The sequence below is a fragment of the Chelmon rostratus genome, chromosome 2 (assembly GCF_017976325.1).
Source record: "Chelmon rostratus isolate fCheRos1 chromosome 2, fCheRos1.pri, whole genome shotgun sequence".
NCBI lineage: Eukaryota > Metazoa > Chordata > Actinopteri > Chaetodontiformes > Chaetodontidae > Chelmon > Chelmon rostratus.
Genome location: NC_055659.1, coordinates 5,883,127 through 5,899,967, shown reverse-complemented (window position 1 = coordinate 5,899,967; position 16,841 = coordinate 5,883,127). Strand labels below are relative to the sequence as shown.

The 16,841-nt window shown below is 39.9% G+C and overlaps 1 protein-coding gene across 1 annotated transcript in view; it reads left to right on the top strand.

The window, feature by feature from the left end:
• Window positions 1-1,475: 1,475 nt before the first annotated feature.
• The window catches only part of nisch (nischarin), a 30,141-nt gene continuing 14,775 nt past the window's right edge, over window positions 1,476-16,841 (top strand). Inside the window, exons 1-15 of the mRNA XM_041956861.1 lie at window positions 1,476-1,665; window positions 2,319-2,402; window positions 3,413-3,595; window positions 5,479-5,527; window positions 6,317-6,480; window positions 6,570-6,665; window positions 7,822-7,917; window positions 8,015-8,167; window positions 8,453-8,521; window positions 10,084-10,269; window positions 10,537-10,665; window positions 11,031-11,144; window positions 12,572-12,746; window positions 15,931-16,049; window positions 16,476-16,552. Coding sequence (XP_041812795.1) covers window positions 1,585-1,665; window positions 2,319-2,402; window positions 3,413-3,595; window positions 5,479-5,527; window positions 6,317-6,480; window positions 6,570-6,665; window positions 7,822-7,917; window positions 8,015-8,167; window positions 8,453-8,521; window positions 10,084-10,269; window positions 10,537-10,665; window positions 11,031-11,144; window positions 12,572-12,746; window positions 15,931-16,049; window positions 16,476-16,552 — 1,775 coding nt within the window. The 5' untranslated portion in view covers window positions 1,476-1,584. The remainder of the gene's footprint in view (window positions 1,666-2,318; window positions 2,403-3,412; window positions 3,596-5,478; window positions 5,528-6,316; window positions 6,481-6,569; window positions 6,666-7,821; window positions 7,918-8,014; window positions 8,168-8,452; window positions 8,522-10,083; window positions 10,270-10,536; window positions 10,666-11,030; window positions 11,145-12,571; window positions 12,747-15,930; window positions 16,050-16,475; window positions 16,553-16,841) is intronic.

Genomic DNA, 16,841 nt, shown 5'->3' with positions numbered 1-16,841 from the left:
ATATCTTCACAGCCATCTGTTTTCTGTTTGTTTGTTTTGTTGATGAGGAGATGCTCTTCATGTAAGAGTGCATATAGTTACATAAAGATATAAAGCTTGGTTTTACTATTCAAAACTTATGTATATTTGTCAAAAAGCATTTGCTCTTAAAGACAATAGACAATTGATACACACTGATTATACACCACAATTTTGCATCCACTTTATGATAGGTGACTTGTGAATGCCAAAAAAAATGTTCAAAACTAAATACAGAACTCTATAAAGTGGCATGGGCATTTCTGTCTGACATTTATAGCTGATAACTCACACAGAAAGCTAAATCCACCATATCAAATCCAAACCATCCAATGAGGAGGAATTTAACATTTTCTCCTCTGGTCACATATATAACGGTTTCCAAAAATCAGGCGCAAGTCATAGTTTTCATTTATCTCATATGGATTAAGTGCTTTAAATTTGAATACATTATAAACTGCTTCTTATTTTATTTTTCTTACATTTATTCCTCTTGTTGCAGCTTTTGGTGCTTTTATCATACAACCTTTGTTTTATTCTGAATTGACAGTACAGCTCCTTTAATGTCTGCAGTTGCCTTGGTGTGTATTTTACTGTGTTTCATGATTTTGTTTTTGTGCTGGCTTGCTGTGAAAAGAATTTTCTAGTCTTGTGGGACAATAAAGATGTGAACTGGAATGAAAAGGTATAAACTCACAGGCATGAGATGAAATCACATTTTTCCAAAATATAGGTTCCCTAACAAGACTTCAAATTTGTAAATTACTTAAATGTGATATTAAAAGATGCACTTGTCATCAAAACCACGAAATTTCCCAAATAAAAGATAACAGGAATATTTTATATAACACTCCTGCCTTGGTTCAGCTGATCGTGGCTTTGGTAAAACAGGTCCATGCTTTTCCTAAAACAAATCGTGTCTTGTTTCGCAGAGACATGTCTGTGCCTCTGAAGCTCCCTGTTACTGGAGAGGATTTGTTCATGTGTTGGTCAATGGTTTGGTCTTTGCCTCAGAAACATACTGTGGTCAATATGTCACAAGACTGTTGCTCATACCTGGGTGTATTAAGTATATTACCTCATACTGTACCAATGTCAACCACAGTCAACGCTGTTACTGAGCTGCTGTTAATATCATCATGGTCGTGAAGAATAGTTTTAAGATGAGTCATATTCCCATTATCGGACAAAGCTCGTAGAATGACCGTCGGTCATTTCGGTCGATTACTTTTCTTTCACTTGTGTTTTGGCCTTTATTGTACGAGTAGTCTAATGACCAAGGCTTACTGGTCATACAATGTACGTATGTTCCATAACTGTTCAACATAAACCAGTTGTTTTCTGGATTGAAACCGTGTTGAAAAAAATTGTCAAAGAACAAATGTAAATAAAGTTTGAGCGTTTTAAAGCAGTCAGCTGAGCTGCTTCATTCGGTATCACAACAAACATGGCGTCAGGAGGCGGCTAACGGACAAGAAGCGCTGGAAACCTTCTACAGCCGTTTTAATCAACCTAGCAGTTTTTTATAAGTTAATAACATAATATTTTGTTCGCCCCGGCCTCAAGATGGAGTCCGCCCCGTTTCCAGAGGAGGTTTCAGAGAGGAAAGTGTGTGTTGTCGGCTCGGAGCTGGTGGAGAACTACACTGTAAGCTACGTCCGGGTTCCTCTAGCTTAGCGCCAGTTAGCTTAGCTTGTAGCTACCCTAGCTTTATGTCTGTCAAAGTGACAGTGAGTTAATGTTGAATAAATTCCTCTATCAGTGTTTACATAAACTGTTCTGTTGTTAAACGTTATTTGGATAGTCGTTATGTCTTCACGTCATGAAGCTGGACAAAGAGAACCCAGCAGAGCTGACAAGCTAACCGCTAACTGCGGTGTAACCTGAGCTGTCAGCCGGTGTCAGAGATTTTACAGAGTTATTGCTAAACAATGCAGACCTGACAGCACACTGCATCTTTTTCTTACTCTGTCAGGCCCTATATTTTATGCTCATATGGTGTAATTCTAGCCCAAGATCCGCTTACCGGAACTGTTCCGCAGCTTTCAGTCGCATTTCGTGGCTATCCTTAGCGGATGCTTTCATACAGATGGTTCAAATGTTAGATTCACCTCACCTGGCATGAGGTTGTATATAGTTGTTTTTTTGTGTGTGTGTCTTTTCAGAGATGGTCTAGATGTTTCTTTCTTTTTTCGATTTAACTATTGGAGCACCCATGCAGTCCAGGAACCACTTTGATCCCAGCCGTATTTAATTTAGGCAGGATACAGTCCCTGATTTGTCCTGCTGTGGTGTTTCAGGTCTATATAATTGAGGTGACTGATGGAGAGCACAAGTGGACTGTGAAGCACCGCTACAGTGACTTTCACGACCTACACGAGAAGGTAAGAGACCTGAGCAGGTCAGCTGGTGCACATTATGGAATTTTAGGGCCAATAACTATAATTATCTATCTTGCAGTTGTGAAAGTGTGAAGAGGACAATAAAGGCTAACTTTTGATTAATCAGTTTATGTTTTCCTACTGGCAGTTCAGCTTTTACTAACAATTTGTAACTACCAATGGAATGGTAATTTTTTACTGAAATTCATCTTTACCCTGAATTTGCTATCAGCAATGCAATCAATAAATTTTCATTTGCTTTCCTGTGTGACATTCTACTTATTATACTTATAGTAAATGGTTGTGGTGGTCATTCACAATCACAAAGGAACCATGTCCCACACGTGTAGTTATCAGAATTAATTTCCTGATTAACCCTATTAGAGGATAATTTACCTGCGACAGATGTATTATTCATCCATGCTCATAAATAAACATAATGCATTATGTCAATGATGCGCTACATCTATTTTTTGGAGTGTACAACTTTACACAACTTTCACCAAAAAATGTTGACTTAAAGTTGACTGTTGACTGACCGATTGATAAGCAATCTGCTACCTGAAACATAATTGGTAATTATGGAAAGTAAATGTGACAAAATGACAGTATGGTCCTTATACAGGAGAGACAGGAGTCTGAATTTAAATCAGCAACTCAACAGAGAGCAGGAGCTTCAGGCTGTGGAGAAACATCACTAGGTTTTAACTTCTTAGGGACATAAATGGAGAGAGAACAAAGCAGACTATCTCTGCAATTAATGATTAGCTTTAGTTTCAATGAATCTGTTTTTTCTCATTAATTAATTACTTATACAATAGTAAAAATGTCCATCCCACTTTCTAAGAGTCCAAGGTGACATCTTAAAATGTCTTATGTCACACCAACAGTCCAAACATACTCAATTTACAATAATATAAAGCCAATCTTCTGTCTTCACATTGGAGGAGCCACACCCAGAGAATATGTGACATTTTTGCTGAGTGAAAAAATGTGTGTGTTTTTCCCTTCAGCTGACGGCAGAGAAGAAGGTGGACCGACGGCTTCTTCCTCCAAAGAAGATGTTGGGGAAGAACTCGAAGAGTCTGGTGGAGCGGCGGCAGAAAGAGCTGGAACTCTACCTGCAGACGCTGCTGCAGCAGTTTCCACAGGCTACGCCCACTCCGCTTGCCTGCTTCCTGCACTTTCACCTCTATGTGAGTACACCTGAAGCTACTCCAGCCTTACTGCTACACATGTACAGTAGCCTGTTCAGGTGCTTCAGCCTTCTTGCACTGCACCTGATCCTGCAGTCCTCAGCATACTGGTATTTCAGTCATAATGAGAGGATATTATACATAACATGTGCTTGATACTTGCTCAGATTCTGCAAACAGCAGGTACACTCCATGGCCAAAAGTATGTGGACTTGTGAGAAGTCAAACCATGAGCATTAAACTGCTGCCATAACAGCCCTCTGATTTCAAGCTTTCCACCAGATTTTGGAACCTGACTGCAGGGATTTGGTCCACAGCCACAAAAGAAACAGTGAGATCCAACACTGATGTTAGGTGATACATCCTGGCTCACAGTCGGCGTTTCAGTTTATCCCAATGGTGTTCGAAGAGGTTGAGGTCAGGGCTCTGCAGGCCAGTTCTGTTTTTCCTCAAGAAACTGGAAAAAACATTTCTCAATGGATTTTGACCTTGTGCAGATTGTCATGTTGTAACAGGAAGTACAATGGTAAATTGTGGGCAAATCTCCAGGGATTTATCGATCTTCTTCGTTCTTCTATAAAGCCGAACAACTTCAGAAAGCAAAAATGGCAACCTTTCACTGGGCGCAGCCTCTCCAACGTGAGGATTTGCTGCTTTTCTGTTTTATATAATTGCAAACTGAATGTCAGAAAGTTTTGAACTCATTTTATTTCTGACATTTTATACATCCAAGAAGCAAGAGTTTTGTACAACTATGTACAAAACAGGACAAAAGACTCCCACACTCAATCCTATACACTGGCAATAAGAGAAATTTATTCAGAACATTGTTTCAGTACACAGACCTTCATCAGGTTATTAGATAACTAAATATCTGTTGGAAGGTCTGTGTACCAAAATATTGTAATGAATACTTTTCTCTGATAAGTGTAGAAGATGGTGTGCAGGAACCCTTTTATAGATGAAACAGTTATATTGAGTAATCAACAAAAATTCTGACAGCTTTATTCAACATTGGCAAGATTGTCTGGTCTTTTACATGGGTGGTCTCTTTTGCTCAGTGCTGTGACACACCCTGTGCTACACTAAAACCAGATCAAAAATCTTTTCATTTCACTTACTTCAGTTGTGACTGGTTGGGTTCTGTTTTTCATCATTTCAAAACTTGCTTATTGGCTGAAAACTGGTTGGTATGTCATATGATAAAATGTTATTAGAGAACTGTTTTTTTTCTGTCCAGTAAATGACGATTATTTCTCAGATGTAGAAGCGCTCCTCCAGGCTGGTGTTAGCAGTGGCAGTAGTTGAAGGCTCTGTGATGTCAGTGACTGTGATCATATGATTATGTCTTTACAACAGACCATTTTGTCTGAGTCCTCAGGACTCTGCAGAGTAAACAGCCGTTAGAAAAATCTTCTCATGTGACACGAGATGATCAACACATGACCGCCACAGGCGAGGTTAAATGATTACAAAAAACAGCTTTATTTTTGTTTATTATGCAGCTGCATTAGTGCCGCATTAGCACACAATTACTGTATAATCTAACACTGATGAAAACAATGATGCTCACAGCCTGTGATGAGGTGTCGTGCTGGGCTGTCCTTCAAATGCTGCGTAACTAATCCAGGCTAACATGTTATGCAGCTGTCATGACTCAAATACAATTAGAGGTTCAGTTTGTTAATTTTCAATGGAGTTACCTTGACAAATCAGTGTGCTGAAAAACATTTAAAAAAAGCCATTATCAAACATCAGTAGAGAGTTGAAACCCTGACCAGCAGTCTAATGAGCAGTGAAGAAATAAGATTCTTAAACTACAACAACAACTACAAGCTGCTTGTTGTTTTGAAGTGAATCCACAAAGTCTTTGTCTCTTTCAGGAGATCAACGGCATCACAGCAGCACTGGCTGAGGAGTTGTTCCATAAAGGTTTGTTTCCTTTCTGACCTTTGACCTCTGTTCTCTCATCTAGTGTTTCTACAACTCTGTTAACAATTAATGAGACTCCTTCAGTGGAGTGCTGTGTTTCCACTCTGTGTAGAGGCTTTCTCTCTGTAGTTGTTACTGTGCTTATCAATTCAAGAGACAAAGAGTAGTGAGCCAGAATGCTTTATTATTATTATTATTATTATTATTATTATTATTATTATTATTATTATTATTATTATTATTATTATTATTATTATTATTATTATCAATAATAATAATAATAATGTTAATCAGGGACAACGCACATTATTTAGCATCATAATGATATAAGTGTGGTAGATTTAGTCATATGGCTGGTTTTCATCTACAGTTGAGTTAAAATCAGTAAAACTGAGCTGACTCTTTGCACAATGACATGATGTGAGACAAGATGTCCCTCCATATTAGACTCTACCCATTTTTTTCAGGTTGCTTAGTACCCCTAAATATTTAAATACCTGTTTTAATATCTTCAGCTGCAACAGTCCATTTTCTCCACAAGAATTATCAAAGAAAAAAGTTGCATCTCTCCCAGGTCACCCATTGTTTATATTTATAAACCCAATATAACTTGACTATAACTTGTAAAAGATCATTGCTGAATGTTTTAGGTATTTTTGATATCTACTTTGTTCTGTGAAACTATAGCTATGAACAGTAAATTGACTAGCCTGCAAAAAATATACATTGTTCAGATGTAAACCTTGTACAGTGAGCTGTATCAGATGGTTGTGTGTTCTTTTGGTGTAGGTGAGCAGTTGTTGCAGGCTGGCGAGGTGTTTTCTCTCCGTCCTCTGCAGCTTTACTCCGTCTCCCAGCAGCTACGTCTGGCCAAACCAACCTGCTGTAACGGAGACGCCAAAACTGACCTGGGACACATCCTTGACTTCACCTGCAGGCTGCGATACCTGAAGGTCACATACCTCTTTATTTACATCAAATGCCCAAATTACACTGTAGTATTGTTTTTAATTGTCTCCCGTGGTTTGTCTCTATTGTTCAGATGTCTGGTACCAGAGGTCCAGTAGGAACCAGTAACATTCAGGAGAGCAGTCTTCCCTTCGACCTGTCTGTTTTCAAATCACTGCTTCAGATAGAGGTAACTATCTGTTTGTGTTTCTGTGTCTTCTGCCTCTCCTCGAAAATACTCTCGTATGTACAAATGTAGAATTCTCGCCTCGTTCAAATCACACAAAACCTGTATTTGATAATGTGACAGTGAACACCAGGTAAACACATTTATACCAGACCGTGATCCCAGGTTAGTGCCTGGTCACACCAGTAAGTACAAATGAAATCAGATGGAACAATGTGTGTTGCGAGAGTCCTAATTACTGCTTATTGATTAGTAAGTAAGGACGTTGTTGTACATGAATTACGAATTTAACAATCTAACCCTTAATAACCCTAACTCCCAGAATAAGGTATTAATAAGTGCCTCATAATGACTAATGAAGAGCCTGTGTACTGCCAATAAGTCAATAAGCGACTAGTTAATGTTGAATTTGTGTACCTTAATATAAAGGGCTACTAAAAATTAAATAGCAGTACTTATATTTTTATTGCTGGCAAGCAGAATTATCTACTTTCTCTCTCCTCTCTTCTACTGTCTCTTCATGAATGAAAGGGCTCAAGTTCACTGCCTTTATCTACTGTTGAGTCTGTGGTGAAATGGCAGGAATTCGAAATATTTGACAATATTGCATAGAATTTTTCTCTCCTTGGCTCAGTTGGAGAAGTTTGTGAATAGATGAGGAGATGTGATGTCATGTGATGGGCTGATGGAACCAGAATTATCTTTTCAGGCTTGTCATCATTTCATACTTTAATCAAGGGACACTGACACTGTAGTTCCTGCTTCATCTGCTGCAGACAGAGCCCCTGTGTCTCACCATTAAAGAGAACAAAGAACAAAGGGGCCTGTCACAACTTACTACTTAACCTTAATGTCCCCAGTACAATTCAGTCCACAGATCGTGGTTGCATGACTCACTTCGCTTTCCAACCACATAATAAAAACAATAACAGAGGAGGCAAATAAAGTGCCAGCTAAGGTGAACAGCAGCAATGAAATGCCATAATGTACATGAGGTATTGGTGCTCAGCTAATTATGTAGTCAAGTCTTGTTCCGTTGTATATATTCCTGTATGAGTATATTGAAGGGTGCGCACTGATGGAGTTTTTTTTTTTTGACTAGTCAGAAATTCACTGAAAACCTGACTGAATAACTTCTATCTCTTCCTCTTTTTTTCAGATCAGTGAGTGCAGCTCGCGGCAGATTCGAGGTCTGCCGTCTCTGAGGTCGAGTTTGGCAACTCTGAGTATCCATTACTCCACAGAAACTATGATGGTACAGTTTAGACTAAATACTACACTACAGTATGCATGCTCACGCATGTCTTGTATGCTGTGTACTGATGCACATACTGTGTTCTGGCTTCCTGTAGTCGATCCTGGTCCCTGAAGCGAGCGAGTTCTCCCAGTGGGAGGCTGAGGGGGCGGAGTCTGGCTGCCCCGTCACAGCTGTCATCCCCGTGTGGAGAAACCTGACCACGCTGGACATGAGCCACAACTGCATCAGCACCATCGACAGCTCCGTGGTAAGACATGCCCACCAAACCTAAACACTGTCAGCATCAGACGATAACATTGTTTAAAAAGTCAGTTTTTGAGTACAATAAGAATATTCAAAACAGATGTGCTGTCTCTTCTACACCCACTGATTGGTCAGCTAGCTGTTGTGTAGGGAGGCACGTCACACTGTCCTTGATATCACCCTTTGTCTTTACACAGGGCTAAAAAACTGTATTGCATGTAAATAAAGGAAATATTCGGTTCCTTGCATCAGTTTCTGCTTGCTGACGCTGAGTTTTTCTTTGTTGTAGAAACTGATTCCAAAGGTGGAGTTTCTGGATCTGAGCTACAACCAGCTGTCCACAGTGGAAAACCTCCAGGTATGTGACCGCGTGATGACATCAGCTGTGTGACTAAGGTTGAATTTTATGTCTGTATCATTTCAAGCATTGCAAAAGAAGTTATGTTTGCCAAGGAGGATATGGTTTTGGTCTGGTTTTAGGCAGTTTGGCTTTACTGGATAAATGCCATACATCTTAAAATCCAGTAGATGGTAGTAAAGTTCAGTAGTGACAAAACATAGCTGTAGATAGTTGTAGAAATATGATGACTTCATATCACAGTCCACATTCAGGGGTACCAGTAATCCTCTGGGGTAGCAGGAACATGTAGTTGAACAAACTTCATACAGAGAGCAGGTATTATTCAGCATGCAGGGAGAGTGGTTTCATGGGAGGACTGTTACATCTGTAACAATGTTTTGTTGTTTTTTTTTTGTCAAACAAATTTGTGTCTATGAAAACGTAAATACACTTATCATTAAACTAATTATAACATTACGCACATCCAAATCTGAATTGTCTGCAATGAACTCCACCAGAGACATAAAGAAGAAACTTTCCGCTTCAATAAAACAAGCAATAGTATTGACAGTGAAGTGTGCACTGGCAGATTTGTATATCACAGATGAGTTGACTATTTGCCCTGGTGGAGGTCTGCGCTCTCCGAGTGCCCTTATAGTGTTCAGATTAATCAATTAATTGACTGGTCTGTTAGCTGTCAGAAAATTGTGAGAAGTGTCTGGAATTTTCCAGAGCCCAAGCTGATGTCCTGTTTTGTCCGACCAACAGACCAAAACACATTCAGTTTACTGTGATAGAAATCAGAGAAGAAGAACAAGAGAAGAAGAAAATGTCTGATATTTTTGCTTGACAGGGATTTAAATTACTAATTGATTGATATTATTGGCTCAATGTTTCAGCATTTGTCAATTCTATGAAGTTTCTTTTCTACGTTCTTTCTCATTACGCTGTTGCAGCAGCTACGTGTGAGTTCAAACGTACCTGAGTCTGAACGTAGTGAAGGACTTGCACTTTAATCAGTAAAAACAATTTGCACCATAAGTTAGTAACGACATAGAGTTAAGATAGAGCAAAGTTCACACCTTCCTGAGCAGGTGGAAGTCATTCCTGATTAACTGTTGCTGTAGCAGAAGGAAGATGAGAGACTAATGATTGAAGAGCTGGAGGGAATATTCATTTTCATACTTGGAGTGCATCGTCATAATTAAAACATCAAAGTACGTTAGAGGTGACGGATAAATGATAAAATGTTTGTGAGGTGGTCAGAAGAACACACATCATACGTAACAGTATGTCTCTAACTCTTCATTACTAGTCCTGTTGCACAGGATGACGTGCGTCTCTGAGAGTGTGTTTTAATTACGGTTGATCTAGTTCAGTTGTAGTGTCAGAATAGAAGGTGCAACTTTACAAATGGGGGGTTGAATGTGAAACTAGTTGCAGTGTAGTAGTTAGGGTTTGTTTTATACTCAAAGTTAGGATCAAAAGGCAGCTGGTCCTGACAGGTGCAGTCAGACACCCCCGCAGATGTATAGTTTGTCATAAATAGTTGTACTGAAGCAACTGTCCTGTGGTTACAGCACCTGTACAACCTGGTCCACGTGGATCTGTCCTATAACAGCCTGCGGGTCCTGGAAGCTGCTCACACTCGGCTGGGCAACATCAAAACCCTGAGCCTGGCTGGCAACCAGCTGGACCAACTAACCGGCCTCACCAAGCTCTACTCTCTGGTCAACCTGGACCTCAGCCACAACCGGCTGGCCCAGGTAATCACAGTGAGGACGTCCTGATGGTCGAGTGGAATAAATAGATAGTTAAATACCAAACTCTCAATGTAACTGATCCATATTAATTTGGTGTGGTCCTCTGCCGTCTCCGTCTTTGCTTCTCCTCATTTTCTGTCATCTCTCTACAGTTGACTCGCTACTACATGATTATGAAAAACAACTTGAGACTGCGGGGAAAAACAACCACTTCTCTCCAGAGTTTAAGAAGGGAAACAGGAGGCTGATGTGTTTTGTGTGTGTTTCCAGTTGGAGGAGATCAGGAACATCGGCTCGCTGCCCTGTCTGGAGAAACTCAACCTGTCCAGTAACCCCATGTGCATCATCCCAGACTACAGAACCAAAGTCCTGGCCCAGTTTGGAGACCGCGCTGCAGAGGTACACCACCAAAACCACCACACTGTTAACATTACTGCTGTATTACTACTACTACTGCAGAGCTTACACAGCCAACAGCAACAAAATGTAGTTCTTGCTGTCACTGTTGTCTGTACTGCTAATATTACTGCACAGGTAAACAACGAGAACCACCTCCACTTATACTGATATTACACTACAAGTACCACTACTACTACTACTACTATAGAAACTGTTCATACTGCTACTAGAAGTATTTCTTGATTACTAATCTATCTGTATTACAGTGCTACTCTTTATCCTATATCAGCACTTACTAATAATAATTCTGCTGTTTTTCACAAAACTGTGTGACTTTTTTTTCCCCTCTGTGTCTACATCGTCAGGTTTGTCTGGACGGTAAAGTGACGACAGAAAAGGAGCTGGACACAGTGGAAGTGTTGAAAGCCATTCAGAAAGCCAAAGAAGTGAAAGACCGGATGAGCAGCTGCGACAAGAAGGTCCGTTCTGTCACACTAAATCCAGCAGGATGCAGCGTGAGACCTGCAGAGACCAGTTTATATGATCAGATCAGTATTTATGTCCGTTATCTTGACATACAGTCGGCACTGTAAAGATTTTTAAATAGTTCAGAAATGTTGAGAGTTAAAATAATTTATTTTTCATTTACGATCCAGGGTAAAGAGATAATTCATGACTCTCTTTTAGGATGTTGAGACAGCAGAGCTTCCTTTTAACATCTTTGTTAGTTCTGTATTAGTCAGAGCTTCTAAATTAATTAACCCTGAAACCTACTGTAGTGGTTTTATAGTTCTAACCTTATGGTAGACCAATCCGAAAAGACAAAATGTACTAATTCGATGTGACTAATAGTGATCTCGATATCAAATTGATTACTAACAGATCTCTAAAGCCTGAAGATTGACCAGCTGTTGTTTAAACACACTGTCAGTCACCAAAGCAGCCTGTTTCATTCACTACATGAGTGTGATGAGCTGTTTGTCAGAGTCACAACCTGCAGATGAGCAACTACACCGGGACTCTAATAACAGGTTGACCTTTTTAGATCAGAGAGATTATGCACATCAGCAGCAGAGTTAACATGTAATACACATACAGCCAGTAAATCAGAGGAGTGTGGGCATGAGGCACGATTAGGTGTGGAAGGTTGTAATCTTGGACATGGGCAGGACATATTTCCCAGACCTCTTGAAGAGACTACAGTTTATTTTTGTTTTGTTTTTTTCACTTTTTTTTTGCTATAAGAACATGTCAAAAATATTTATGGCCAACTGTTGGCACCTGCAGAAGAAGCCTCTAAGTGTGTTTGTTGGCTCTTGCCAAGGTGTCCAGAATAACCAAGAGTAAAAAGAAACGTTTAAAATCAAAGAGTGACAACCTGTACAGGAAGCTGATGTCCCATTTTTAGTCCTGCCCACAAGTCCTGCTTTGTTTGACAAATCAGAGATATGGGTGGCCATTCAGAGCTCTGGAACCAGGCTAAAAAGACAGACCAGAACGTGGCCAAATTGTTTTTAGTCAGTTGGCATCAAAGGATCACAGAGGTCAAATTGATGCAGCTTGTTCACAGATCTCTGTACATTTACAGATTTAAAGAAACACACCTGCCACGAGTCAGGAAGGTTATGTTTAGACTTCGAGCAATCAGGTTTGCCTCTTGAACTTCACAGCTTACACACTTTGCACATTTTCACTCAACCTCAAACATGTGCAGTCATTCTACAACTAGACATGTCAGCCTCAGTATAAATTACTCAAAGTTAGTCTAAAGACGTCTTTAAAAACCACCTGCCTGTTGCTCTGCTGCTGATGGAGCAGCTGTTTGCAGGTTCTAGGATGTAATCTGGTTGATGATGTAGGTGACTGCTGCTCTCTGAAGGCTCCCTCCTCTCTGTCCTCTCGTCAGATCAGTGAGGAGACCAGGCTGTCTGCCGCTGCACCTCCTCACCTCTCCTCCTCTCCCCCCTCCTCCTCCTCCTGCTGCTCCTCTGCTGTTGCTCCTCCTGCTGTCACCTCCTCCTCCTCTTCCTCCTCCTCCTCCTCTTCCTGTCCAGCCCAGCAGGCTGCCTGCCCCAGCCAAGGTAATCATGTATGTATCAGGCTGTGCAGGGCGGGAGGGAGCGGGGATGGTGGTTTTTATTTCTGCTGTAAGGCAGCGGCCGGACAGACGAGTATCTTCCTCTGTCTCAACAGATGATTCCCAAAAACAACAGCTGACTGCACACGATGGAGCTGCAGCTAGTAATGATTTTCAGTACCAGTAACCTGCCTGCTGTTTGGTCAGTAAATATCAGAAAATAGTGAGAAGTACACGTGACAGTTTCCCAGAGACAAAGGTTACATCTTCAAAGACCTTGTTTTGTCTGTCCAACATACCAAATGTTGAGTTTATAGTTATATAAAACAGAGGCCAACCAATAGTGGATTTGTAAAGGCTGGTATAATATTATTTTCCCAGTAATTCCAGTGTGAAGCCAGATATTATAATGAAGGGAACGGAGGCAAACAATGACATTACCTTGACCTCATCCATGCAAAACGGTGACGTACATCCCCACATGGCTGGTGGATGCTGCTCAGCTCATAGCCAACGGCTGCAGCCATCGGAGCAAATTTCCGCCAACATCAACAGTCTTTAAAACATCCTGTGGCTCTTATTGGCCAAACGGATTCATTGTTCGACCTCTAATAGAAAACAGAAAAGTTGCAAATCCTCAAATATATTCAATTATCGAAGTTGTTGTTTAATTGATAATTTTTATTAGTTTCCTGTTGGTCACTGACCAATAAATTAACATCACATCATTTCACCTCTCTTGCTCTCTATTTTAACTGAAGTATTCTAATGTGTGTTCTTTGTACACTTACTTAACAGATGGCGAACAAGTTATCGAAAGTCAGACACTTAAATACTACAGTACTCATTCCACTTCTTTCACTTAGCCTAGCTTAGCACAGCAGCAGGAAGCTGGGAGAAACTGCTAGCCTAGCTCCATCAAAAGTGGAAAAAAAATCCATCCTCCAAAGTCAGCGGCTTCATGTTGTGTCTTTTTTACTGAAAGGTTGTAGAAACAGAAATGTGAAAACAAAATCTGTCTGGCTGCTGCTTTCAGTGAAGATAAAGTTTGGTTTGATTCTCACTGACTTTTATCTTCAGATAATGAGGATTAACTCTGCTAACACTGAAATGTGTTTTTCATCGCTGTCATGTGATGCTCTGAGTCTGGTTAGGTACAGTGTGAGACTGTTTTCCCCGCTGATTTCTGTCACATGAGTGTTCCTCAGAGCAGTAATTGCATTAGGAACTGTTCACATGTGAACTAATCAGTGAAAAAAATCACAAAACTTTCATTAGGTTAGCTGATTTTGAAGCAGATATTGTGAGCTCTATATTTACTGTTGAAGATTTGCTTTGCTGTCTTCTCAGACTGAGAGGAAAACAGCTTTTTCACTGTTTATAACTTATAAATCATGAAAATTGTGACCTGTTTTTTGCCTGTTGCTTCAGCTGTTCGTAAGTCCAAACTCTGCATTATAAACATTCACAAAGTTGATATTTATTCATCACACAGATGACATTAGCCTCAAAACTTTTTACGCCAACCAACTATTAGAATAGCCTAATTCTAGACTTCTTGATGAAGAGTAAGAATGCTGCAGTATTAAAGCGTGTTTTAGAATTTTGCAGCCGCACAAGTCGACTAACAACTCTAAAATCAACATGTTCGTTCAATAGACATGACAGACATTAAGCTAAATGCTCCTAACAACCACTGCCACAGCCTCTTTTTCAACAGAAAAGTAGGTTGTCAGGATGGATTCATTAGTCTGTGTTGATTGGTTAAAGCAAAACGACCCACATAGGCACGCATCTTGGACACATTTATTTAAGCCAGGAAGTAAAACAAACTGGATGTAGCCAAGGGTGTAATTTAATGTTAACTGTCTTTCTGTCTCTTCAGCTCAGAAATGTTCTGGTTAAGTCAGTAAAGTTATATGGAACACATGTTTCTGTGTAATGTTCACACAGATTATATCCAGCACCGTGTGTTCCAAGCACTTTAGCAATGAGTGTTTTGTGTGGCATGAATTATGCCTGCTGCATTACATTTACTTTTGCTACATTGCAAGCTTGATTACATCCAGTGAGTTTTACTTCTAGACTTAAATAAACGGGCCCGAGATATGCGTTGATATGTTAGAATTAATTTAAGCCTTTTCCTGTCGTATTGTGTAACACTATCAAACAGTACTGTTAGCTAGGAGTTGGTTGAATGCTAACATTTGCTCTCATCTAAAGGGAGCTAATGGGTTATCAAATATGTTGTTTTACTCTTAAGTATGGCCTGATGTCCATCTGGATTTTTACTGTCCGTTATCATCTCAGTTGTTGATCAGTTGGAATGATGAAAAGATAATGATTTGTCAGATTTCCTATATTTGTGCAACTTGCAACATGGAACACAGCAGTGAAATATTAAGCGTTTTGATAACAGCGTTTAAGGTTCCCGCTGCTGCCGTGTTAATATGGTCCGTCACATAGTTTGTCCACCAGAGAGCGCTGACGAGTTTGTTTCTGAGCAGTTACACTGCACACAGACAGAGTGATGGATTTGCAAACAGCTGGATGACAGGAGAATAATTAATCAAAGAGTGATATTCACTAATGTCTGGATGGAGGCTACATGACTCCCTGCTAATGCTCACTAACCTCTGTCTGTGACACTAATATTTGCTTAGTACCGGCTGCACACTGTGAATGCCTGAATCTAAACAGTAAGAACCAAATGCATGTTGGCATTTTTTGATGCCTGTCCAGCGAAACTGAGTTTGACTGTTATTCAGCACTAATGTTTTGTTTTTTTATGAAATTGGAAATTTGTTTCAGATTCAGTGAAACTCTGCAAGATGCCCCTTATTTTTGATAACATGTTTCTGTCAGAATTGTGTATGCATGAATTCATGTTCAACTAACTGTTATGTAGGGTTGCAATTAATGATTATTTTCATAATGAGTGAATTTGCTGTTTGTATTGGTGTATAAAACTGTGAGAAATGCTCTTCAAAATTTCTTATTAATATGTCTTGTTTTACCCGACCGACGGTTAAAACACATTTTAAAAGCAAAAGCTTGAAATAATTAGATTTAAGAAGGTGGAGCCATAAAATCATTGCACTACATTCTGCGTACCATTTAGTTGAACCACATATGTCAGAGTGCTCTTCTCCATCAGCGTCACTGATCTGTTTGGTTTCCTGTTTCAGAAGTGACGAGCAGAGAAGAAGCCACAGTTCCCCCCAGTGTCCTCCCTCCTGTGGACACTGCACCTCCCCCTGCAAGCTTTAACACCAATACACACCATCTGTCTGCTAACCCCACCCAGGTCAGACACACACCTGAAACAGCAGGGAGGCAGGGGCCTGTCACCATGACAACCAGTAGGATATCAAATTTGTGAGATGGGAGGGGTGGAGGGGCAGGGGTGGTTCAGAAATGTGTATAAGATTTTATGTAAATTAGGGATTATGTGACAGCAAATTAGACTAGTTGTTTATATTAAGAATGTAGCAAAATGTTTTCATACAAAACTGAAAATACATTTCCTAATATGATATTACCTACTATAGTGAGCTAACATGAGCAAGTTCTCATGCTAATGTTAGCTTTTAGTTCAAAGCATTGCTGTACCTGATCATAGCTAATGAAGGGAGCTGTGGATAAGGTGTGCAGATCATATTCATGATTATGATTTATTTACAATATTTATGTTTGTTTCAGCTCTAGTGTTGCTTCATGTGTTTCTCTGCAGGTACAACAACCTGCTGTCAGTCTGTCTGAACACACACACTTTGGAGCTCCCACAAGTATTACTGCTATTACTGTCTGGTCAGTATCAAATAACAGTGCTACTAACATCATGGAAGTGAGCAACTCTAAATAAATATCTGGTCGGCTTGGCTTTAAAGGCTTTTTTGATAGCTGTTAATCTACCGTCAGTGAAAGTTAACTTTTTGAACCACTGGAAGGCTTTTAGTGTGAAAATCTGTGCAGGAAAAGTTGAGTTTCAATGTGTTGAGTCCTGATGAGGTGTCTGAAAATTGTGATCTTTATTGCATGTCTTCCCCATGCTCTAATTTTTGGGCAGTTTAATTGCCCTTTATTAACCCACAACAGT